The sequence below is a fragment of the Macaca thibetana genome, chromosome 14 (genome assembly GCF_024542745.1).
Source record: "Macaca thibetana thibetana isolate TM-01 chromosome 14, ASM2454274v1, whole genome shotgun sequence".
Taxonomy (NCBI): domain Eukaryota; kingdom Metazoa; phylum Chordata; class Mammalia; order Primates; family Cercopithecidae; genus Macaca; species Macaca thibetana.
Window position 1 is genome coordinate 15,579,509 of NC_065591.1, and position 23,543 is coordinate 15,603,051.

General features: G+C 46.3%; 4 protein-coding genes across 6 annotated transcripts in view; 3 read left to right on the forward strand and 1 right to left on the reverse strand.

Moving 5' to 3' along the window:
* MED19 (mediator complex subunit 19) overlaps nt 1–8,709 on the forward strand; it is a 751,866-nt gene extending 743,157 nt beyond the window's left edge. The window contains exons 2-6 of the mRNA XM_050758646.1: nt 174–423; nt 7,216–7,472; nt 7,630–7,726; nt 8,033–8,127; nt 8,326–8,709. Coding sequence (XP_050614603.1) covers nt 207–423; nt 7,216–7,472; nt 7,630–7,726; nt 8,033–8,127; nt 8,326–8,394 — 735 coding nt within the window. The 5' untranslated portion in view covers nt 174–206 and the 3' untranslated portion in view covers nt 8,395–8,709. The remainder of the gene's footprint in view (nt 1–173; nt 424–7,215; nt 7,473–7,629; nt 7,727–8,032; nt 8,128–8,325) is intronic.
* The window catches only part of UBE2L6 (ubiquitin conjugating enzyme E2 L6), a 622,645-nt gene that overhangs the window by 450,637 nt on the left and 148,465 nt on the right, over nt 1–23,543 (forward strand). The window lies entirely within an intron of this gene.
* TIMM10 (translocase of inner mitochondrial membrane 10) overlaps nt 1–23,543 on the forward strand; it is a 301,193-nt gene that overhangs the window by 108,202 nt on the left and 169,448 nt on the right. The gene's annotated exons all lie outside the window — the stretch shown is intronic.
* Nucleotides 11,185–23,543, reverse strand: part of ZDHHC5 (zinc finger DHHC-type palmitoyltransferase 5) — a 34,097-nt gene continuing 21,738 nt past the window's right edge. For all 3 annotated transcript variants that reach the window (XM_050758518.1, XM_050758521.1, XM_050758520.1), the window contains exons 4-12: nt 23,363–23,520; nt 22,134–22,306; nt 21,900–22,002; nt 19,826–19,917; nt 18,666–18,798; nt 16,489–16,612; nt 15,672–15,784; nt 13,261–14,120; nt 11,185–12,501 (exon numbers count right to left, since the gene is read on the reverse strand). In XM_050758518.1, the coding sequence (XP_050614475.1) occupies nt 12,336–12,501; nt 13,261–14,120; nt 15,672–15,784; nt 16,489–16,612; nt 18,666–18,798; nt 19,826–19,917; nt 21,900–22,002; nt 22,134–22,306; nt 23,363–23,520 (1,922 nt within the window). In that variant the 3' untranslated portion in view covers nt 11,185–12,335. The remainder of the gene's footprint in view (nt 12,502–13,260; nt 14,121–15,671; nt 15,785–16,488; nt 16,613–18,665; nt 18,799–19,825; nt 19,918–21,899; nt 22,003–22,133; nt 22,307–23,362; nt 23,521–23,543) is intronic.

The window sequence follows — 23,543 nt, forward strand, 5'->3', positions numbered from 1 at the left end:
CTAGCAGAAGACTCTAATAAGGTTAAATAGCACTTCCTGAACGTTCTCAGAGAGCGACGGAAGTAGTTGTTGAAACAAGGTAGGCGGTGCCTGAGGCATCCAATGACAAGCGGTTCCTTGAGAAAGAGGTGGGTATTCCTTAAAGGCATTGTCCAATGAAAATTACCAACGCCAGACACCGAGACAGCGCCGGGGCGGAGGGGACGATGGAGAATTTCACGGCGCTGTTCGGGGCTCAGGCTGACCCACCACCGCCCCCAACCGCACTAGGCTTCGGACCAGGAAAGCCTCCACCCCCGCCACCGCCTCCTCCGGGCGGGGGACCCGGCACGGCTCCGCCTCCCACCGCGGCCACGGCCCCTCCCGGCGCGGACAAGTCAGGAGCTGGCTGTGGCCCTTTTTACCTCATGAGGGAACTGCCAGGTGAGTACTCGGCCTTGCCAAAGCCAGCCAATCAAATCTTAGAGAGGAGGTGTTGGGCGTGGCTCTCAGCCGGCTAACGGAGGTGCGAGGTAACCTAGGCAACGCATACCCGGACTGTGGAGCCCTAAGTCGAAAGGGCTATTAGGATTCACAAGCAGAGGGATGAGTTGAATTCAACCAAAGGGATGAATGGCGGGGAGCGGGGTGGTGCATCTCCGTGACTGTCTTTTGCACCATGTCCAGGCTGTGTTCCTGACACTGGTTTATGTCTCCCTAAAAAATGATCTAGGGCTGGGCGCAGTGGCTCACGCCTGTAATCCCAACACTCTGGGAGACGGAGGCGGGCGAATCACCTCAGGTCAGGAGTTCGAGACCAGCCTGGCCAACATGATGCAACTCTGTCTGTACTAAAAACACAAAAATTACTTGGGCGTGGTGGTGTATACCTTTAATTCCAGCTACTCGGAACCCGGGAGGCGGAGGTTGCATTGAGCCGAGATTGCTCCACTGCACTCCAGCCTGGGCGATAGAATGAGACTCCGTCTCAAAACAAAAACAAACAAACAAAAAATCAAGAGTTTGAGTTTGGAACTCGAGAGGCCTGATTTAATATCTTTGGGGACCTAAAGTTTTAGTTACAAGTCTCCCACAGACTTGCTGTGGGTTTGGGGCAAGTTGCCACTCTTCCAAGATTTCTGCGTTTCCTGGTGTCATCAAAGAAGGGGTAAGAATCGAACCAAACTCTTTTCATTCAAAAAATTATTTTGTTGAGTACCTATGTACCAAGCACTTTTCTAAATGCTGGAGATACAGTTGTGAACGAGACTGACAAGATGCTTGCCTTTTTTGGAATGTACATTTCAGTGTAGGAGGCATTGTAAACAAGATAATGTCAGAGAGTGGTTAATGCTAGGAAGAGAAAACATTATAAAAAATTGAAGGTGGCCAGGCGCATTGCTCACGCCTGTAATCCCAGCGCTTGGGTAGGCTGAGGCAGGAGGATCCCTTGAGCCCAGGAGTTTGAGACCAGCCTGGGCAACATGGCGAGACCCAGTCTCTACAAAACATACAAGATTAGCCGGCCGTGGTAGTGCTTGCCTGTAGCCCCAGCTACTCAGGAGACTAAGGGAGGAGAATTGCTTGAACACAGGAGTTCCAGGCTGCAGTGAACCAAGATTGTGCCACTGCACTCCAGCCTGGGCAACAGATGAGACCCTGTCTCTTAAAAAAAAAATTGAGGGGCAGAACTACTTTAGCTAGAGTGGCCAGAGATGCTCTCTCCACATAGCTAAAATTTGAACTAAAATGTAAGCATAGACAAAGGGCCAGCCAGCTATGGACAGGAGGGAGAGATAATTCTAGATACAGGAAATGAGGTCAGAAACCCTGATGTGAGAAAAAGCTTAGAATATCTGAGGGACAGAAAATCAGTTGGACTCCAGTGAAGTGAACAAAAGGAAAGAGTGTTAGGAGAGATGAAGCTGGGAGAGTTAGGCAGAGGCTTTTATAAAGCAATAAAGGCGTTTAGATTGTAAATACAAAAGGAAGCCATTTAAAACAATTTTTTATAGAGACAAGGTCTCACTGTGTCACCCAGGCTGGACTGCAGTGGTACAGTCATAGCTCACTGTAACCTCCAATTCCTAGGCGCATGCTGTCCTCCCACCTCAGCCTCCCAAGTAGCTAGGACTGCAGGCATGTGCCACCACAGTTGGCTAACTTAAAAATTTTTTGTAAAGACTGGGTCTTACTGTGTTGCCCAAGCTGGTCTTGAACTCCTGGCCAATGACAGTCCTCCCACCTTGGCCACCCAAAGTGCTAGGATTATAGGCCTGAGCCACTGTGCCCAGCCAAGGAAAGCCATTTTAACATAGGAACTTGGTCAAATGTACTTATTTAGAGAAGTAAATGGATACAGGGTGTTAGACGTAGAGCTGACAGGGTTGAAAAGCTGAATATAGGGCCAGGTGCTGTGGCTAACGCCAGTAATCCCAGCACTTTGGGAGGCTGAGGTGGGAGGACTGCTTGAGCCCAAAAGTTTGAGACCAGCCTGGGCAATATAATGAGACCCCATCTCTACAAAAAATAAAAGTAAATTAGCTAGGGATAGCAGCGTACACCTGTAGTCTCAGCTACTTAGGAAGCTGAGGTGGTAGAATCACTTGAGCCCAGGAAGTTGAGGCTGCAGTGAGCTGTGATTGTGCCACTGTGCTCCAGCTTAGATGATAGAGGAAGAAGCTGTCTCAGTTAAAAATACATATTGTATATAGAAGTGAAGGAGATAGAGGAATTGATGCCTTTTTAAGTTTTCAGCTTGAATAATTGGGTGTATGGGTACGAGACTTGGAAGATGAGGAAGGAACAAGTTTGAAGAGGTGGAAATCGAGTTGTTTTGGACATGTTTGGTCTCCAAGATGCTGCCTTTCTCTCTCTTTTTTTTTTTTTTTTTTTTTTCTCCTGAGACAGAGTTTTGCTCTCGTTGCGCAGGCTGGAGTGCAATGGCGCAATCTCGGCTCACTGAAACCTCCGCCTCCCAGGTTCAGGCGATTCTCCTGCCTCAGCCTCCCGAGTAGCTGGGATTACAGGCATGCGCCCCCACACCCAGCTAGTTTTTTATTTTTAGTAGAGACGAGGTTTCTCCCTGTTGGTCAGGCTGATCTCAAACTCCCAACCTCAGGTGATCCACCCACCTTGGCCTCCCAAAGTGCCAGGATTACAGGTGTGAGCCACCACGCCTGGCCTCCCAGATGCCTTTCATTGTCTCAAGTCTTATTTCCGCATCATGACTTGAGGGAAGTAGCGACAGATATTGGTATGGTACTTCAAAGTTCACAACACATATGAAGTAGTATTTAATACTTAGAATAGCCCTTTGAGGTAGCATTATTATCTACATTTTATAATTGAAAAAACTGAAACATGGAGAAGTTGACATCCCTTTGATTAGTTAGTGGTTGATGTCCACCAGCAGTTTCCTTTAATCTTTCTTTTGCCTTCCCTATTCTGATTGTAGCTATTGGTATCAGTCAGTTGACAGATTGAATATCTGTTCTGGGCAAATGCTGGGTGTATGAGGAGGGTGAGATGGAGAGAGAGATTAGTAATGCTGGTCATTGCTTTTCAAGGAGATTAGTTAGGAATGTAAAATTTGTGGTTTAAGGATAGTGACTATATTTCCTGTCAACTCCATCTCATTTTGTGCTCATGCCTCACAACAGCAATTAACAATATCTTAGCCATCAATATTAAGAACTATCTAATGGTTTTCAAAGTGTGTTGCTATCCAAAATGACAGTAAGAATAAAATGTCACTTGAGCTAGACCTTGAATAATTCATGTTGGTGAAGAAAAATTAGGAAGAATTTTCCTAAAATGAAATAATGTGAGGGGTGTGTTTTTGAGGCGATAGGGAGATTCATTTGGACGGATCAGAAATTTTGCATAGAGGAGTAGTGGTTGATGAGGCCCCAAAGCTAAGTTGGAGTAAGATGTAATTAGCCTTGAGTGCCAGTCAAAAGGAATTTGAGTGTTCTCCTGAGGGCAAAAAGAAACCATTAAGATTTGTGAACCGAGGAGTACTGCTTTCCAAAAATATCTGGAACATGTGGGTGCCGTGGATTGAAATAGAGAAGCCATGAGTGATGTTGGCAAGTTTGGAATTTCAAAACGAAAAAAAATTTTTTTTTTTTTAATCTTGTTGGGCAGGGTGGTTCATGCCTGTGATCCTAGCACTTTGGGAGGCTGAGGCAGGCAGATTGTTTGAGTCTAGGAGTTCAAGACCAGTCTGGGCAACATAGGGAGACCCCTGTCTCTACAAAAAGTATAAAAATTAGGCCGGGCGCGGTGGCTCACGCCTGTAATCCCAGCACTTTGGGAGGCCGAGACGGGTGGATCACAAGGTCAGGAGATCGAGACCATCCTGGCTAACACGGTGAAACCCCGTCTCTACTAAAAAAAATACAAAAACCTAGCCGGGCAAGGTGGCGGGCGTCTGTAGTCCCAGCTACTCGGGAGGCTGAGGCAGGAGAATGGCGTGAACCCAGGAGGCAGAGCTTGCAGTGAGCTGAGATCCGGCCACTGCACTCCAGTCTGGGCGACAAAGCGAGACTCTTGTCTCAACAACAACAACAAAAAAAATTAGCCCAGCATGGCAGTGTATACATGTAGTTCCAGCTACTTGGGAGGCTGAGGCAGGAAAATAGTTTGAGCCCAGGATGCAGAGATTACAGTGAGCCAAGATCGTGCCATTGCACTCCAGCCTGGGTGACAGAGCGATACTATCTCAAAAAATAAATAAATAAAAATAAAAAATAACCCTTGTAGAATAGTCAAAACTGGAATATGAACTCTCAAGTTTAGAAAAAACCCAGACTGCCTTCTCACCTGGGTCTTAAGGATAACCATCTGGACAGAGGAGAGCTGGCGGAGCAGGGGAAATTCAGAAGATTGTAATGGCAAGAGGCAGTGCCCAGAGTTATGAGGAGAGAGGCTGTGACATTGGGTCTCCTGCCATTACCCTTGCTCAGTCTTCTGAGTTGTTTGGTAGTAAAGGGAAGGAAAAGGGTGAAATAAGGCCTAGCAGTATAGAGCGAAAGTGTCTTGTTTATTTAATAAATATTTATTAAGCACCTAATGTGTGTACTGTGCTAGGCACTAGCGATACATGAATGAACAAGACATTGTCTGTGCCTCCAAGGAGCTTACAGTTCAGTACCTGTTTTTCTGAGTGAATGATTATAAACAAGCCATTTTTGTCATTTGTACCCTCTGTGTCTATCATAATTACAAATGAAGTTGTAGTTAGCCATTTCTTCCTTATTAAGTTACTAATAAATGTATATTTTTTAAAAAAAAGAGTCAGCCATGCAATATTTATATAGATAGTGCCTTGCATATATATAATACTTTTTTTTTTTTTTGAGATGGAATCTGACTCTCCCACCCAGGCTGGAGTGCAGTGGTGCAAACTCAGCTCACTGCAACTTCCACCTCCCGGGCTCAAGCAGTTCTCCTGCCTCAGCCTCCTAAGTAGCTGTGACTACAGGCGCATGCCACCACACCCAGCTAATTTTTGTATTTTTAGTAGTGATGAGGTTTCACTATGTTGGCCAGGCTGGTCTCGAACTCCTGACCTCAAGTGATCTGCCTTCCTTGGCCTCCCAAAGTGCTGGGATTACAGGCATGAACCACTGTGCCAGGCCTGATACTTTATGCTTTTCAGTATATTTTCATTTGAACCTTGGGAGAAAATGATGTGTATGTAAGATAGCTATTATTCCATTCCACAGATAAGAGGAAACTGAGGCATGGAAAGACAGCCAGAATAATTCTAGTTGCCTGACTAGTTTTTTTGTTTTTTGAGACAGGGTCTCACTCTCACGCCCAGACTGCAGTGCAGTGGCCTGATCTCAGCTCACTGCAACCTCTGTCTCGCAGGGATTACAGGTGTGCACCACTATTGCCCAGGCTGGTCTTGAACTCCTGACCGCCTCGGTTTCCCAACGTGCTGGGATTACAGGCGTGAACCACCGCACCTGGTCATTAGTTGACTGACTTCTAATAAAACATTTCTTCCTGGACGTGCATGGTGGCTCACACGTGTAATCCCAGCACGTTGGGAAGCCGAGATGGGTGGATCACTTGAGTCAGGAGTTCAAGACCAGCCTAGCCAACATGATGAAACCCCATCTCTACTAAAAAAAAAAAATACAAAAATTAGCCAGGCATGGTGGTGCGTGCATGTAATCCCAGCTACTTGGGAGGCTGAGGTGGGAGAATCACTTGAACCCGGGAGGTGGAGGTTGCAGTGAGCCAAGATCGTGCCACTGCACTCCAGCCTGGGCAACAGAGCAAAACTCCCGTATCAAAAACAAAAAACATTTATTCCTTTTAGGCAAGGCATCATACTCAATATCATGAGGAAGAATAAAGATGTTGGTAACAATTTAGGCGGTGGTAGCTAGAAAAATCTCCCGGTTCTTTTCTTATGTAAAGGTGATTAGTGTTTCTTGCTAGTACAAAAAAATGTCCTTGACAAGACCCTTAAGTCACTGGGTCATATTTGGTCCCCTTAGCATGGTTGTAGCTAAGCTGTGAGGTCGTATTTTCCTGGCTGTGTCAGAGAATGTAATTTTCACTAGTACATTTTATGAGAAGCGCTCAGAACAGCATTTACCGTGAAGCAAGAAGCACCATGTAAATCAACTCTAGTTAATCTGAGAGAGTGGAGTGTCTCCTTCATTGGGCTAGAGCAGTTCCTGTCTCTGCCCTATTGGATTTTTGCCTGTTTTTCCCCTTCCCATTGGAAGCTACCATTGTGTTGTATTGTATTTTTCATGTTATTTACTTTTGCTGTTTTTTTCTTTTTTTTTTCTGAGACAGAGTGTCACTGTCGCCCAGGCTGGAGTGCAGTGGCGCAATCTCAGCTCACTGCAACCTCCACCTCCTGGGTTCAAGTGATTCTCCTGCCTCAGCCTCCTAAATAGCTGGGACTACAGGTACGCACTACCACACCCAACTAATTTTTTGTATTTTTAGTAGAGACAGGCCTTCACCGTGTTAGCCAGGATGGTCTCAATCTCCTGACCTCATGATCCGCCTGCCTCGGCCTCCCAAAGTTCTGGGATTACAGGCAAGAGCCACCGTGACTGGCCTGCTCTGTTTCTTTAAAAATAAATTTTAAATTTTAAAATCTGCACTTAAAAATTCCTTATTTAGGTTAATATATAGTCCTTCACTCCCTGGGTCTACTTTGAAGACTGATCTTTTTTATTTTTATTCTGCGTTGTCTAGGTAGCACAGAGCTGACGGGCAGCACGAATCTGATCACACACTACAACTTGGAACAAGCCTATAATAAATTCTGTGGGAAGAAGGTGAAGGAGAAGCTAAGTAACTTCCTGCCTGACCTGCCAGGGATGATTGATTTGCCTGGTTCCCATGATAACAGCAGCCTCCGCTCTCTCATTGAGAAGCCCCCTATTCTCAGTAGCTCTTTTAATCCTATCACAGGGACCATGCTGGCCGGCTTCCGCCTCCACACTGGCCCGGTGAGTCCTGTTGGAGGAAGAAGGCAAATGGGGAGGCCTAAACATGGAGATGGTTTTTCTGTCCAAGTCTGTTCCTTCATAATGGAGCAGAACGGATGATAGGAGCAGGAGAGATTTCCTCCCTCTACTCACCTGGACCTTCCTTTGGTTCCTTCAGTTGCCAGAGCAGTGTCGTCTGATGCATATTCAGCCTCCCAAGAAGAAGAATAAGCACAAGCACAAACAGAGCCGTACCCAGGATCCTGTCCCCCCAGGTAAGAAGCAGTTCTATTCAAACCAAAAAAAAAAAACCTGACCTGAATCTGGTTTGAACTTCCATAGGTAAACCCAGTTAAGTTCAGTATGGAGCTCTGGACTCCTAAATTCCCCTGAAGAAGAAACCAGTGTACTGTGGTCTCTTGGGACTTGGGACAGGGACTGTAGCAGCACCTCTGTATCCTTTTTGGCCATTTGGACAAAAGCAGTTGCCCCGACTTGGGATTTTCCTGTAGTCTTCAGTGGTTCATAACAGTAGAGGATTTTGAGCTTTATGGGTGATAGGTACCTAATGTCTCCTACAGAAACACCATCTGATTCAGATCACAAGAAGAAGAAAAAGAAAAAAGAAGAGGATCCTGAACGGAAAAGGAAGAAGAAAGAGAAGAAGAAAAAGAAGGTAGAGTAGAGGCCTATTGCCACAACCCAGTGATTTTCCCTAGATCTCACCCCTGTCCTAAATACCCTAAATAGTTCTTTGCCTCAAGTTGGACCCACAATTGAAAACCCAAGGCAGGTTACAGGTTTCTCCTGTACAGCCTGATCAAAGCCAAGGCTAGTTCCTAGTTGTTCTTACCCCTCCTTCTTTCTCTCCCAGAACCGGCATAGTCCAGACCACCCAGGTATGGGCAGCTCCCAAGCCAGCAGCAGCAGCAGCCTACGCTAACAGGACCACTGGACTCTTTGCCAGGATGGCTTTTCCTGCTGTACTGAACCTGCTGACAAAAGCTGCCTTCCAGGCTCTTGGACACTGCCTTGGGAGCATCCTGCAGCTGGGACAGAGACCAGCTCCTGTTGGGCTCAGTTGAGACTAAGTACATTAGGAGAGAGAGGGACATGCTTTTGTAGGCTCATCCCAGTTGGTTTTCTCATGGACATCTCCCAGGAAGCTTACAATTTTCTTCTCTCTCTGTTGTGCAATTTGTCTGATTTAGGACTTGTTCTGTTTTTTCTTAAAAAAAAAATTACATTTATCAAATTGGCTGAAGTGTGACTGCTGTTAAGAGGTATGTTCTGTGAGTCAGGATTTAAGACAAGGCATTGCTAAGACTTGAGGGGATTTGGGTCTTCTTGTTACATTATGCAGGGAACCAACCAAAATGAAAAATGACCCAAGCTTACTAATACTCCACAGCAGACACAGAACACTCTGCCCGTTATGTTAAGAACCAGGCGCCTGGGTGATCTCAGGCTCCATCTGAAGAGCTGATCCAGGTAGGGCTCAACAGTGTATTCTAGGTCAATTTTGTGTCGAAACAGAATAGCCAACTGAAAACACATGGACAGTCACCCATGTATTTCAACAAGATTGGTTTCTTAGGTCAGAAGCCTGTGATCTTTTGAAATGAACTTCTGGCAAGCAAAGGTAAATGCTTCTCTTCTCTTTACAATAACTTTTGACCTGCTTCACTCCTTAGTTAAGACAATAAAGTTACTTAGCTGATGTGAAAACATTTCTAAAACAGCAACAAAATGTAACCTAACCTATCAAAATGTTTAAAAAAAAAAAACCTTTAGTTTTTCCAGCTGGTTAGGTAACTGAAAACATCCATGAGAAAACCTGAATTAATGTAACCTGACTTTAAATTTAACACACAGTTAAAATCTGTTGCCGTGAAAGCCAAATTTGTTCCTCAATCAGTGGGTGGAAAACCACTCATTCAACTGGTTTAAATCCAGATTTCAGAATAAGAGTTTGCTGGGGTGTTTTTTTTTTTTTTTTGGACAGAGTCTCACTCTGTTACACAGGAATGCAGTGGCGTGATCTCGGCTCACTGCAACCTCTACCTTCTGGGTTCAAGTGATTCTTGTACCTCAGCCTCCCAAGTGGCTGGGACTACAAGTGCGTGCCACCAGGCCTGGCTAATTTTTGTTTTTTTTTTTTATATATATATATATTTTTTTTTTTTTTTTTTTAATTAATTAATTTTGGAGACAGAGTCTTGCTCTGTCGCCCACGCTGGGGTGCAGTAGTGCAATCTCAGCTCACTGCAACCTGTGCCTCCTGGGTTCAAGTGATTCTCCCACCTCAGCCTCCCAAATAGCCAGGATTATAGGTACCCATGACCAATGCCCAGCTCATTTTTGCATTTTTAGTACAGATGGGGTTTCACCATGTTGTCCAGGCTGGTCTTGAACTCCTGACCTCAAGTGATCTACCCACCTCAGCCTCCCAAAGTGCTGGGATTACAGGCGTGAGCCACCGCACCCAAATAAGAGTTTATATTCTTACATTTTGAGTAATTAAAGGGTTCTGGCCAACTGCTGGAGATTTAGCATCTAAGGATACCTACTGAAAATTAAGAGCACAGCTTTTGTCCAATAGAAGACAGTCTATCTAATTGAACTGACACCAGTATCTAGTTAACCTGCTTTCAACAGGCTTTCGTATCTATCTCACCTTTGGCTGTTTCCAAAATTAGCTTTACTTTCCAGAGACTAAATCCTGTATTAAAAAAACAACTGTAGGCCGGGCACGGTGCGGTGGTTCACGCCTGTAATCCCAGCACTTTGGGAGGCGGAGGCGGGTGGATCACGAGATCAGGAGAGCGAGACCATCCTGGCTAACACAGTGAAACCCCGTCTCTACCAAAAATGCAAAAAATTAGACAGGCTTGGCGGCGGGCGCCTGTAGTCCCAGCTGCTTGGGAGGCTGAGGCAGGAGAATGGTGTGAACCTGGGAGGCAGAGCTTGCAGTGAGCCGAGATCACGCCACTGTACTCCAGCCTGGGCAACTGAGCAAGACTCCCCAAAAAAAAAAAACAGCTGTAGCTGGGCATGGTGGCTCATGCCTGTAATCCCAGCGCTTTGGGAGGCCAAGGCAGGACTGCTCAAGGCCAGAAGTTCGAGACCAGCCTGGGCAAAATTGGTCGAGAGCCTATTTCTACTGAAAAAAAAAAAATAAGCATGGTGGCATGCCGCTGTAAGTCCTAGCTTCTCAGAAGGTTGAGGTGGGAAGACCCTTGAGGCCAGGAGTTTGAGGGTATAGTGATCTGATTGTGCCACTGCCCTCCAGCCTAAGCAACCAGAATGAGGCCCTGTCTCTTAAAAGAAAGAAACAATTTTTAAGAGTTCTCTAAGCTTTCAAATAACAACTTTGGTGGTTTCAAGAGACTTTTTTTCCAGGTATTTTTTAATTAAATTACCCAAATAAAAACAGGACCTGTTGTTTTTAGAAATTGAGTCTCTATGTTGCCAAGGTTGGCCTGGAACTCCTGGGTTCATGTGATCCTCCTGCCTCAGCCTCCCTCAGTGCTGGGATTACAGGCATGAGCCACCACACTCGGTCTCTATTTTTTTAGTAGTAGTTGTTTTAAGTGGCTAATTTCATTATAGTCTTGCCTAAAGAAGGGCTGGGACCAGAGAAGCTTATGAGTTTGTCACTGTGGTAACTTCCCACCAGAAATCGTTCACCTTGTCTCAACCAGACAAAATAACACAAGTCAGGGGGCGCTGGTTAGATCAGGATTTCTTTTTATTCCTCGTTGGTTTAAAATGGCTAATCAGAATAAAAAATAAAAGGGCCTCTTTGTGGAGGCTGGGATCTCCCCTATTTAGAGGTTAGAACCCAGGTATCCCCTCTACCCAGCACCATAGTGAGGTGGGCTGAGGGGTAACCCCCAAGGGACAATTGGAGGGGCCTAGGCCTGCCACTCCTTCTCTCTATCCCCCGTTTTTGGCATGTGATGAAAAATATTGCTTTTTGGATTCTTCTCTCCTGGCCTTGGATTTTAAAATCAAGTTAACCGTGTAAGCTAGGGGAGGCTCCAAGGGGCTAGTAGAAGGAGCCCACTCTAATCCCTCTCCCCCAAGGAGGGGATTATCCAATATTGTTTGAGCTAGGCCAAGTTATTTTCCTGATCTCCCCCCACCACCAGTGTCTTGAAGTTTTGACCCCTTTCCTAGGGAAACTAAATGCCAATGAGCCTAGAAAACTAATTCTCCTCTCCAAGTCCCTCCCTCTTGTGACCAAAATCCCAGACTCGCCTCTCCCCAGGCTTCTTCCTAATCGCACTTAGCACCAACAGAGGATGCTATTTCCTTAGTAACTGGAACAAATGAGAGGGAACCACAGGGAAAAGACTGACGTCTCCCCTCTTTTCCTGCTGGTCTGAGGAATGGGAAGAGTAAGATCCCCCTCCATATATGTATCCCTCCCTCATTTTCCCATCCCAGGATAGATATATAATTTCTTTGATATTTATAATATATATATATATATATTATATGTACACACACACCTGGTAACGCAGAAGAGGAAAAAAATAGAATCCGTAACAATAATAAAAAAAATTATTTCTGGTTTAAAAATGATCTGGTTCCCTCCAGGGCGAGCAATTGCACAAATGTCCACTGAGTCTGGTCCAGGGATCAAGGAAGGGAAGGTCTTAAAAGATAAGAGGAGGGGGTTGCTACCCCAGTCTCAGGGCCCCAACTCTCCGACTCCCCAAGCCCACTGCATTTTAGAAAACACTCCTCATCCTCTTGGAATTGGTGGTTTAAAAAATGTCCATGCAGGGGAGGGGAGCCCCTTGAGGGAAGGAAGGTGGCCACCTGGGGCCCTTTGGTGTAGGCGCAGAGGCGTTGGGGAGGGGAGGCGCCGAAGGCTCACACCGAAATCTCATAGGTGGTACCACCAACCCCTGACACCTTCTTGACTCCTCCCCTCGTGGGGCTACTGAGAGATGGCTGGCCTGGGCCAGGGGAGGCTGAGCCTAAACTCTTGGGCTGCCCATTGGATTTGCTGTAGGCGGTCTTCAGCTGTACTTCATCTCTGGAAAGAAGAGACGAGACAGGTGTCAGGAAATGGTACACAAAACATTGGAAAGGGAGACAGTTTCAAAGGTTCAAAGAAAAAATTGGTGTTCTTTTCTATATCCATACTTTCTTACCCAAACGTCCCCCTTTATTGCCCTGCTTAAAATAAGCCTGACTCCCAATCTCTCCTATTTACTGCTACTCTTTTTTTTTTTTTTTTGAGACGGAGTCTCGCTGTGTCACCCAGGGTGGAGTGCGGTGGCCGGATCTCAGTTCACTGCAAGCTCCGCCTCCCGGGTTTTTTTTACGCCATTCTCCTGCCTCAGCCTCCCGAGTAGCCGGGACTACAGGCGCCTGCCACCTCGCCCGGCTAGTTTTTTGTATTTTTTAGTAGAGACGGGGTTTCACCGTGTTAGCCAGGATGATCTCGATCTCCTGACCTCGTGATCCGCCCATCTCGGCCTCCCAAAGTGCTGGGATTACAGGCTTGAGCCACCGCGCCCGGCCCTACTGCTACTCTCTAGTAACAGCTATAACATGTACTTACTCCCAGGCAAATACTTTTAGGAAGATAGGATTATGGAAAAAGTATTAATCTTCAGTCTCTTAACAGGAATTGCCCATGAAGGCAGGTGGAGTCAAAGTGAAAATAAAGAGCTACCAGGATACCCCTGGGTCCACCTACATTAGGATGTACAACAGAAGCCCTGATGGCTTTTGCAGAGCAGTATGCCAATTTGAAATGGCTAAGGGTCAGGATAGTACTAATACTTACTTGGGTGTCAGTAATGGCTGCAAGGCCACTTCTTCTGTCTCAGAGACACCAGGTTGGGCTTTCTGGCTGCTGTAAGACATCGATCGGCCCAGGTATGAGGCCGTTGGGCCTGGTTCAGGGGACCCTACTCCCCGGCCCCTTAGCCCATCTGGCTTGCCAAAACGGGGGGCAGCTGGGCGTCCCAGTGGAGTCTTGCCCAAAGGTGATCTCTTTGAATCATCTGAGGAGGAACTAGTACGAGGGGCATGGCCTGAGCCTGGTGTTGACTGAATGCCTGAGTCCCCCAAGCCTGGTTCCTCCTCACGGCCTGGGAGTGGGGGTGACTGGCGCAGCAACTTCTCTCGTTCCTGGAGGGAGGCCACAATGTGGCGCGACAGATTGTCGTAACGGACTGGTGAGGGCTCTCGGTGTGTTGGGCCAGTTGGCACCAAACGTGGGTGTCTCTCAGCTTCCCGTTGCTGGGCCAGCCTGGCTGACAGGAAGGGAGAGGTATAGCCTAAAGGTGGGTCTGGCTCAGGCCCTGCCTGCACTGACTCAAAATCAGGGCTGTCTGAAGGTGTGAGCAAGCTGTCATAAGATAGGCTTCCATTGCGTGTCTGGTTGGCCAGGCTCTTATAGGAGGTGGAGGTGGTGCCCTCTGAACGAATGGATTGCAACTGGCCCAGCTCAAAGCCTGTGCCCTGGGCTGACTTGAGGCTGGAGGAGCGTGAGCCACTGGATAGTGGATCGAAGTGAAAACTTTTGCCAAAGGTAGGAGAACGGAAGCTCTCTGGTTCCAAGCTGGGCTCTGAGCGGTAGCTGGGATGACGGCTGCTCTCTGCAATTGAGGTTGGCTCCTTCAAGCTGTCCCCACGACTCAACTAAGGAAGAAAGTAAAGCAGGCTGTTAGTGCTCCTCTTGTGACACGCTAGACCCCAGAGCCCAAGGAGTTGGTCAAAAAGAGTATTATGTGCCAATAATATGCTTAGAACTCTTACATGCATTATGTGGGTTAATCCCTCAAGAAAAACTGAATTCAAACAAATATCTCATTTTCAGATACAGAAAGCAAGGCATACAAAGGTTAAGTATCTCGCCCATGGGCAGAACTGGGTTATAAACTCAGATCAAGCACTAATCTATTAGGCTATATTGCCCAGTCTGATGAAGGACACAGTATCAAGGAGATTCAGTTCCACGAATGCCAACAATTAGTGAAATGTACTTTGTTTTCTTCTCTTCCCTTCCCCTAATCTTTTTTTCCCAGAACAGCTGGCATGTGTTTTGTGTGTATGTGTGTGTGTATTTGAGGCAGAGTCTCACCCTGTCGCCCAGTCTGGAGTGTGATAGCACAATCTTGGCTCACTTCAACCTCAGCCTCCCAGGTTCAAACGATTCTCCTGCCTCAGCTGGGATTACAGGCGCCCGCCACCACGCCCAGCTGATTTTTGTATTTTTAGTAGAGATAGGTGTTTTTAGTAGAGATAGGGTTTCACCATGTTGGCCAGGCTGGTCTTTTGCTCCTGACCTCAGGTGGTCTGCCCACCTCGGCCTCCCAAGGTGCTGGGATTACAGGCTTGAGCCACCATGCTTGACCTTCTTTTTTTAATTTTTTTTTTTTTGAGGTGGAGTCTCACTCTGTCACCAGACTGGAATCCAACAGTGGGATCTCCGGCTCACTGCAGCCTCCTGAGTAGCTGGGACTACAGGTGCATACCACCACGTCCAGCTAATTTTTTTTGTTTGTTTGTTTGAGACGGAGTCTCACTCTGTCGCCCAGACTGGAGTGCAGTGGCGCAATCTCAGCTGACTGCAACCTCTACCTCCCAGATTCAAGCGATTCTCCTGCCTCAGCCTCCTGAGTAGCTGGGATTACAGGTGCCCCACCACTACCACGCCCAGCTAATTTTTGTATTTATTCATTTTTTTTGAGACGAGGTCTCAGGCTGGAGTGCAGTGGCGCAATCTCAGCTAACTGCAAGCTCCGCCTCCCGGGTTCACGCCATTCTCCTGGCTCAGCCTCCACGCCTGACTAATTTTTTTGTATTTTTAGTAGAGACAGCGTTTCACTGTGTTAGCCAGGATCATCTTGATCTCCTGACCTCGTGATTCGCCTGCCTTGGCCTCCCAAAGTGCTGGGATTACAGGCCTGAGCCACTGCATCCCGCAATTTTTGTATTTTTAGTAGAGATGGGGTTTCACCATATTGGCCAGGCTGGTCTCGAACTCCTGACCTTGTGATCCACCACGCCTGGCCTAATTTTTGTATTTTCAGTAGAGAAGAAGTTTCACCACGTTGGCCAGGACGGTCTCAATCTCTTGACCTTGTGATCCGCCCACCTTGGCCTCCCAAAGTGCTGGGATTATAGGAATGAGCCACCATGTCCTGTCAGTTGGCATGTTATTACCCCACCTCTTAGAGTACTCAGTACCTTGGCGCTGGAGGAATGCGGCATGGCAGCTGATGTACTGCTGCTACTGTAACCCGGCCGATACTTGTACATGGTAGGTGTCGGGGGGCTGTCCTTGCCCAGTAAGCTGCTATCTGCAAGAAAAAAGGCCAAGGGGGCACTACTTTACAAGCGGTGTTTTGGTTTAAGAGACAGGGTCTCATTCTGCTGTCCACGCTGGAGTGCAAGTGGCACAATTATAGCTCACTGGAGCCTTGAACTCCTGGGCTCCCACCTCAGCCTCCTGAGTAGCTGGACTGCAGGCATATGCCACCATGCCCAGCTAATTTTTTTTTATTTTTTGTAGAGACAGCCTTGCTATGTTGTCCAGGGTGGTCTTGAACTCCTGGGCTCAAGCAATCCTCCTGCATTGGCCTCCCAAAGTGCTGGGATCACAGGTGTGAGCCACTGTGTCTAGCCTATGAGTGGTTCACTTTATCTGCCTAGGGTTCCTTAAGTACAGGTAGAGGACAAGGTAGGGATATACCCTTCGCTGAAATCAAGACTAAAGACTCAAACCAGCTCAGAACTCAGGGTGGATAAATGCACCAAAAAGGTCCTATGATGTTCTCTGGTCTGCCTAGAGGCTGACCATTTTCCCGGCAAAAGTCCCATTCACTGCCAATAGCTAAATGGCATCTCTTCTCTTCCAGTTGCAAAGTGGCACAAGTACCAACTGTTGGGTATTTAAAGTCACAACACAAGTAATATCTCCCAGCCCTCGCATGTCCTCTAAAGCTCATAACCTTCTCAATCCTGCCCCTAGTTCTAGTATCTTACAAATCAAGGCAGCCCTTACCCTCATTAGTAGCCAGGCCGAGGTGTGTTCGCAGCCCCGTGTAACGGCTCAGGTCTGGCTTAGGAGGAGGTGGAGGTTCAGCATCTGCAGACTGGCTCTCTGTTATCTCCAGGCTTCCCTTAGACTGGATTGATGAGGGGAGCGAAAAGTCAGATTTGGAAATTGAGCATTACGGCAACTCACAGTATTAAATTGGTATAAAAGAGAGGTATTTGGGAGTCAATTCTCATGTATTTCCTTTTTTTTTTTTTCTTTTGAGACAAGGTCTCACTCTTGCCCAGGCTGGAGTACAGTGGCACACGCATGATCATGGCTCACTGCAGCCTGCAACTCTTAGGCTCAAGTGCTCCCTTGAGCCTTGAGCCTTCAACCTCAGCCTCCCAAGTAGCTGGGATTACAGGTACATGCCACCACACCCAGTTAATTTATTTTACTTTATTTTGTAGAGACGGGGGTCTCGCCATGTTGTCCAAGCTGGTCTTGAACCCCTAACCTCAAGCAATACCACCCCACTTTGGCCACCCAAAGTGTTGGGATTATAGACATGAGCCACTGCCTATCATATATTTCTAAACCAGACTGGAAGACAAGGCACAAGAATCAGTTTGGGTATAGTATTAGATGAAGAAAAGTTTTTTTTTTTTTTTTTTTTTTAAAATGGAGTCTTGCTCAGTCACCCAGGCTGGAGTGCAGTGGTGTGATCTTGGCTCACTGCAACCTCTGGCTTGCAGGTTGAAGCAGTTCTCATGCCTCAGCCTCCCACGCAGCTAGGATTACAGGCATGTGCCACCACACCCGGCTAATTTGTTTTTTTTTTTTTTTTTTTGAGATGGAGTTTCGCTCTTGTTGCCCATGCTGGAGTGCAACGGGCATGATCTCGGCTCACTGCAACCTCCACCTCCCGGCTTCAAGCAATTCTCCTGCCTCAGCCTCCCAAGTATCTGGGATTACAGGCAAGGGCCACCACGCCCAACTAATTTTATATTTTTAATAGAGATGGGGTTTCTCCATGTTGGTCAGGCTGGTCTTGAGCTCCTGACCTCAGGTGATCTACCCACCTCAGCCTCCCAAAGTGCTGGGATTACAGGCGTGAGCCACTGCGCTCAGCCAGAAAAGTTTTCTATTTTTTATTTTACTCTGTTTTAGAGATGGAGTCTCGCTATGTTGTCCAGGCTGAGCCCCTGAATTCAAGCGATCTTCCCACCTCAGCCTCGCAAAGTGCTGGGATTATAGGCATGAGTTACTGTACCTGGCAGAAGAAAGGTTTACAAAAGGTTTTAATTCTGTCACTTATTTGCCCATGTAAACCAACAACTACTTGTTTAGCTCCTACCATCTAGCTGTAAGCTGCTAAGTCCTATGAAGACATGGAAATTAATGAATTCATTTTTTACTGTTAATGAACTTAAAGTCTAATGTAGGGCCGGGTGCAGTGGCTCACGCCTGTAATTCCAGCACTTTGGGAGGCTGAGGGAGGTGGATCACTTCAGGTCAGGAGTTCGAGACCAGCCTGGCCAACATAGGAAAATCCTGCCTCTACCAAAAATACAAAAATTAGCAGGGCATGGTGGCATGCGCCTGTAGTCCCAGCTACTTGGGTGGCTGAGGTATGAGAATCGCTTGAACCTGGGAGGCAGAGGTTGCAGTGAGCTGAGATCATACCACAGGAGTCCAGCCTGGGTAAGAGACCAAGACTTCCTCTTAAAAAAAGAAAAAATCCAATGTAGAAAACAAGAGTTGTACTGAAGTAATTTTAACACAGATCAGTAAGTGATAAACACTGTAAGAAATATAGGCCAGGCGCGGTGGCTCATGACTGTAATCCCAGTACTTTGGGAGGCCAAGGTGGGCGGATCACCTGAGGTCAGGGGCTCGAGACCAGCCTGGCCAACATGGCAAAACCCCATCTCTACTAAAAATACAAAAATTAGCCAGGCAAGGTGGCAGGCACCTGTAATCCCAGCTACTCTGGAGGCTGAGGCAGGAGAATTGCTTGAACACGGGAGGCAGAGTTTGCAGTGAGCCGAGATTGCACCACTGTACTCCAGCCTGGGCAACAGAGCAAGATTCTGTCTCAAAAGAAAAAAAAGAAAAAAAGAAAACTAAAGCAAGCTTCCACCCCTTTGCCTTGAGTTAGTTTTCCATGTTATCTAGCTTGACTTCCCTAAATTCCTCACCTTTGTTCTCCTCAGCTCTCCCTGGATGCCATTATCCATGATCTTCACAGTTATCTGCCCATCTGAAACTTCTGGTCGAAGGAAGGGAGGTCTGATTACAATTGTCTTCTCTTTCTTTGGTCTCCCCAAATACCTAAATGTCAAGAGAGAGAGCTTTCATTCATTTATTTTCAGGTATCTACAGTTTGCATAAAGCATTTTTATCAGGTTGGTGCAAAAGTAATTGCAGTTTTGGTCATCACTTACTTAGCAATAAACAGATTTCTTTGATTCTGTGAAGGACTGCAGCAAGACTAGGCCTTTGTGAGCAGATACCTAGCTCAAGGAAAGCACTTTAGAGTGTATCTTATTCACTCTCAATTTTCAAAGGAGATTTACCTTAATACCTGAAGAATATCAATGGAATTCAGTGTCCACTAAAGCAGGGGTCCCCAACCCCTGGGCTGCAGACCAGTACCGGTTTATGGCCTGTTAGGAACTGGGCCACACAGCAGGAGGTGAGCAGTGGGCCAGCAAGCATTACCACCTAAGCTGCACCTCCTGTCAGATCAGTGGAGGCATTAGATTCTCCTAGGAGTGCAAACCCTAGGACCCTGTTGTAAACTACACATGCAAGGGATCTAGGTTGTATGTGTGTGATCTCAGCTCACTGCAACCTCTGCCTCCCAGGTTCAGGCTATTCTCCTGCCTCAGCCTCCCAAGTAGCTGGGATTACAGGTGCTTGCCACCTTGCCCGGCTAATTTTTGTATTTTTAGTAGAGACGGGGTTTCACCATATTGGCCAGGCTGGACTCGAACTTCTGACCTCAAGTGATTCACCCACCTTGGCCTCCCAAAGTGCTGGGATTACAGGTGTAAGCCGCCACACCCAGCCATGAGAATCTAATACCTCATGATCTGAGGTGGAACAGTTTCATCCTGAAACCACTCCGCCCCAGCCCCCATCTCTGGAAAAACTGTCTCCCATGAAACCGGTCCCTGCTGCCAAAAAGGTTACGGACCACTGCACTAAAGGATGGTCATGTAGGTACTTACCATTCTAAGATAGAGAACCCTTCCTAAAGGCTGTCTCCCACCAGACCCCTCCTTTACCAGAACAAGCCCAAAGAAGATAAAAGTTCTGACCAATGGTAAACACTAGACCAAAAGGATAGGTGTACCTGGGTGCTGGAGAACTGCAGAGAACACGGCTGACATTGTTACAGCAGCCATTGGTGAAGGGGTTCACACCTCCCCGGAATTTACCCGTAACCTAGAGGGAGGAAAAAAATACCAGGTTAGAAGATGAGACCTTGACTTCCAAAGGCCAAAATACAAATCTATTACAAATTATTGTGCACTCACTATCTGAGGGATACGCAAATGAGTAAAACACAAGAAATTTATATGTTATGGTTAAGAGCAGGGAATCTACAGTCAGCGTCCTTAGTTCAAATCCTAGGGTCTACCTCATGGTTACTGACCCAAAACCTGTTTCCTCATATAAAATGGGATAGCTTTCTAAATATTGAAAACTAAAATAAAGAATAAGCAATTAAGGGCTGGGCATGGTGGCTCACACCTGTAATCCCAACACTTTGGGAGGCTGAGGCAGGTGGATCACCTGAGGTCAGGAACTCGAGACCAACCTGGCCAACATGGCAAAACCCATCTCTACCATAAAAAGATATAAAAATTAGCCGGGCGTGCTGTCAGGCACCTGCAATCCCAGCTACTTGGGTAGTGGAGGCAGGAGAACTGCTTGAAACCAGGAGGCAGAGGTTGCAGTGAGCCGAGATCCTGCCACTGCACCCTAGCCACTGGGCTCCCACCTGGGTGACAGAGCAATACTCTGTCTCAAAAAAGAAAAAAAAAGCAATTAAGGTTAGCTACTATTATATGCACAAAAATCATTGCTTTCCTGTAAGCAGCACTATAAGTTTCTTGAGGGCTAGCCCAAGTCTTTTGTTGTTTCTATAAACTGAGAGCCTAAATTCTCCAGTATCCAGTGGGCATACAGTAAATGTCTGTTAACTAAGAAATGGCCTCTTTTTTTTTTTTTTTTTTTTTTTTTTTTTGCAGGAAGATCTTAAATATATGCATATGAGCGCATATATACATATACATATATGTCTTGCTACACTTTAAACTATTAATATAATTTTTTGACAAACTAAATAAAGAATACTATTATTTGGATACCAAGTTCTGTGGTGAGTATTGTTTAAAAAACTATCATCTTATTCTTTATGCTATATTGTCTAATTTCAGTTTGGTTTGGATCTCTCAATTGATATTTCAGGTGATGATGCCAAACCATCCAAGAGTTTCATTGGAGACAGACATTATTTTGTTACAAAAGATATCTTAGCACTTTGGGAGGCCGAGGTGGGTGGATCACCTGAGGTCAGGAGTTCGAGACCAGTCTGGCCAACATGGTGAAACCCTGTCTCTACTAAAAATACAAAAATTAGCTGGGCGTGGTGATGCACACCTGTAATCTCAGCTACTTGGGAGCCTGAGGCAGAAGAATCACTTGAACCCAGGAGGCGGAGATTGCAGTGAGCCAAGATCACACCACTGGACACCAGCCTGGACAACAGAGTGAGACTCTGTCTCAAAAAAAAAGATATTTTAGGGCAAAATTCAGCCTTTATCTCTATTGTCTTAGTATCTCTTTGAGAGTTTCTTTTCTTTTCTTTTTTTTTTTATTATACTTTAAGTTCTAGGGTACATGTGCACAACATGCAGGTTTGTTACATATGTATACCTGTGCCATGTTGGTGTGCTGCACCCATTAACTCGTCATTTACATTAGGTACATCTCCTAATGCTATCCCTCCCCCACCCCGCCCCCCCACCCCACAACAGGCCCCAGGGTGTGATGTTCCCCACCCTGTGTCCAAGTGTTCTCATTGTTCAATTCCCACCTATAAGTGAGAACATGCAGTGTTTGGTTTTCTCTCCTTGAAACAGTTTGCTCAGAATGGTTTCCAGCTTCATCCATGTCCCTACAAAGGACATGAACTCATCCTTTTTTATGGCTGCATAGTATTCCATGGTGTATATGTGAGAAATGGCCTCTATGCTTACATGAGGAACTAGGACTACCTCACTCCCTACCATTAATCTCTACATAATCATGAAAAGTATTCATTAAGCATCTCTTTATGGAAGCACTACACTGCACACTAATCAGAGGGCTAAAGACACATGCCCTGCTCTTCAGGGGTCTCTCGTCACTTCTCTCCATACCTGTTCATTGGTTGTGCGTCCCCTGGCCACCAGCACCACGTGAAATCCCGTGAGGCCAGCTACAGGGATGAAGAATAAGCCAGCCACACACATTACTGCCATTCTGATGCCAAACAATCAAGGAGAACAGAGCAACATGATCTCACTTTCCCCAGCTCCTACTGCAGCCATTTTCCCTTCAGCCCTCATTCCTCCCCCTTCCAATCCCACAACCTAAAAGGCCTTGAAGGATACGTGACAGCCGTGCGGACCCCTGAGAGTTCCTCTATGTGGTAGAGGACATAAAGGAGGCCAAAGCCAAACACACCCATAATGTGGGCTGTCAGGGAAAGGAGGAAGAGGAAGAAATAACGGTAGTTCCGGCGACCAATACAGTTGTTCACCCAGGGGCAGTGATGATCAAATTCCTAGGGACAAAAAGAGACAGATGAGAGGCATCCCTGGACCATAGCATTAAATTACTTCTGTCAAGAAAAGAAACAAATGGCAGCTAAGTTTTGGTTTTAGTAATTTATGATCATGGTCATCAATTAGTCCAAAATTAAATCCAGTTTATTTTGCTCTATAAATCTGCAAGGGAGACCCTCCAGAGGTTGGTCAAAGGCCAAGGCCAAACCAGGCATAGTGGCGCACACTTGTAGTCCCAGCTACTGGGGAGGCTGGGGCTTGAGCCCAGGAGTTCAAGGCTGTAGTGAACTATGATGACTGCCTGTGAATAGCCACTATACTGGGCAACATAGCAAGACCCCACTTCCAAAAAAAAAAAATGAAAAGGCCAAGGCCAGTTCTCAAAGTTTATCCCATGTGACCAAGGAACTCTAAAAGTGACGAATGTCAGCGGCTTTGCAAAAACATCAAGATTCATGAGAAAAGAGGATTAGATGGAGAATTCGGCAGGTAACTGCTTACAGCTAAGTGAAAATGGAATGGAAAAAGGACAAGGGATACAGAAGGACAGGCAGGAAAAGAACTACAACAAATTGAAACGCAACGGCATGATTTTCTGGAAGAGAAAACTCAAAGCCAGGATAAATAACCAAAGATGAGCCAACAGCTAGAAGGCTAGAACTATAAATCCTGGTGTCAAGAAAGCCTACACCCTGCTGGTGCAATGGCTCATGCCTGTAATCCCAGCACTCTGGGAGGCCAGGGCATGAGAATCACTTGAAGCCAGGAATTTGAGACAGTCCAAGCAACACAGGGAGACCTCATCACTACAAAAAGTATAAGTAAATAAAAAAGAAAGTCTACGCCCATACTGAGTTAAAGCTTCCCTCCTGCAATAATATTTATGCTCTGCCTCTCATGTTATGTCATTACTAACACCATGTGACAGAGCTGGACCATGTGGCCAACCTAGTTAGACAGGACTATACCACATCCAAAGCTAAGAATCTGTTATATGGTTAGGATGAAGACAGTGAAGGTTAAGCATGAAGTCTTACCCCACCTAGGGTGCTTACCTCCACACAGTTGTCACAGACACTGCAATGGGAACATCGAGGGGGACGGTAGAAGCGGCAGGTGGCACACCATTTCATGCGCACCTGGATGCCCTTGATCTCCACTGTTTTGTAAAGGGGAGCTCGGAAATCATCTTCCTTGTCCTCATCCTCCTCAGCTGTAGAGAGGAAAAGTCAATTA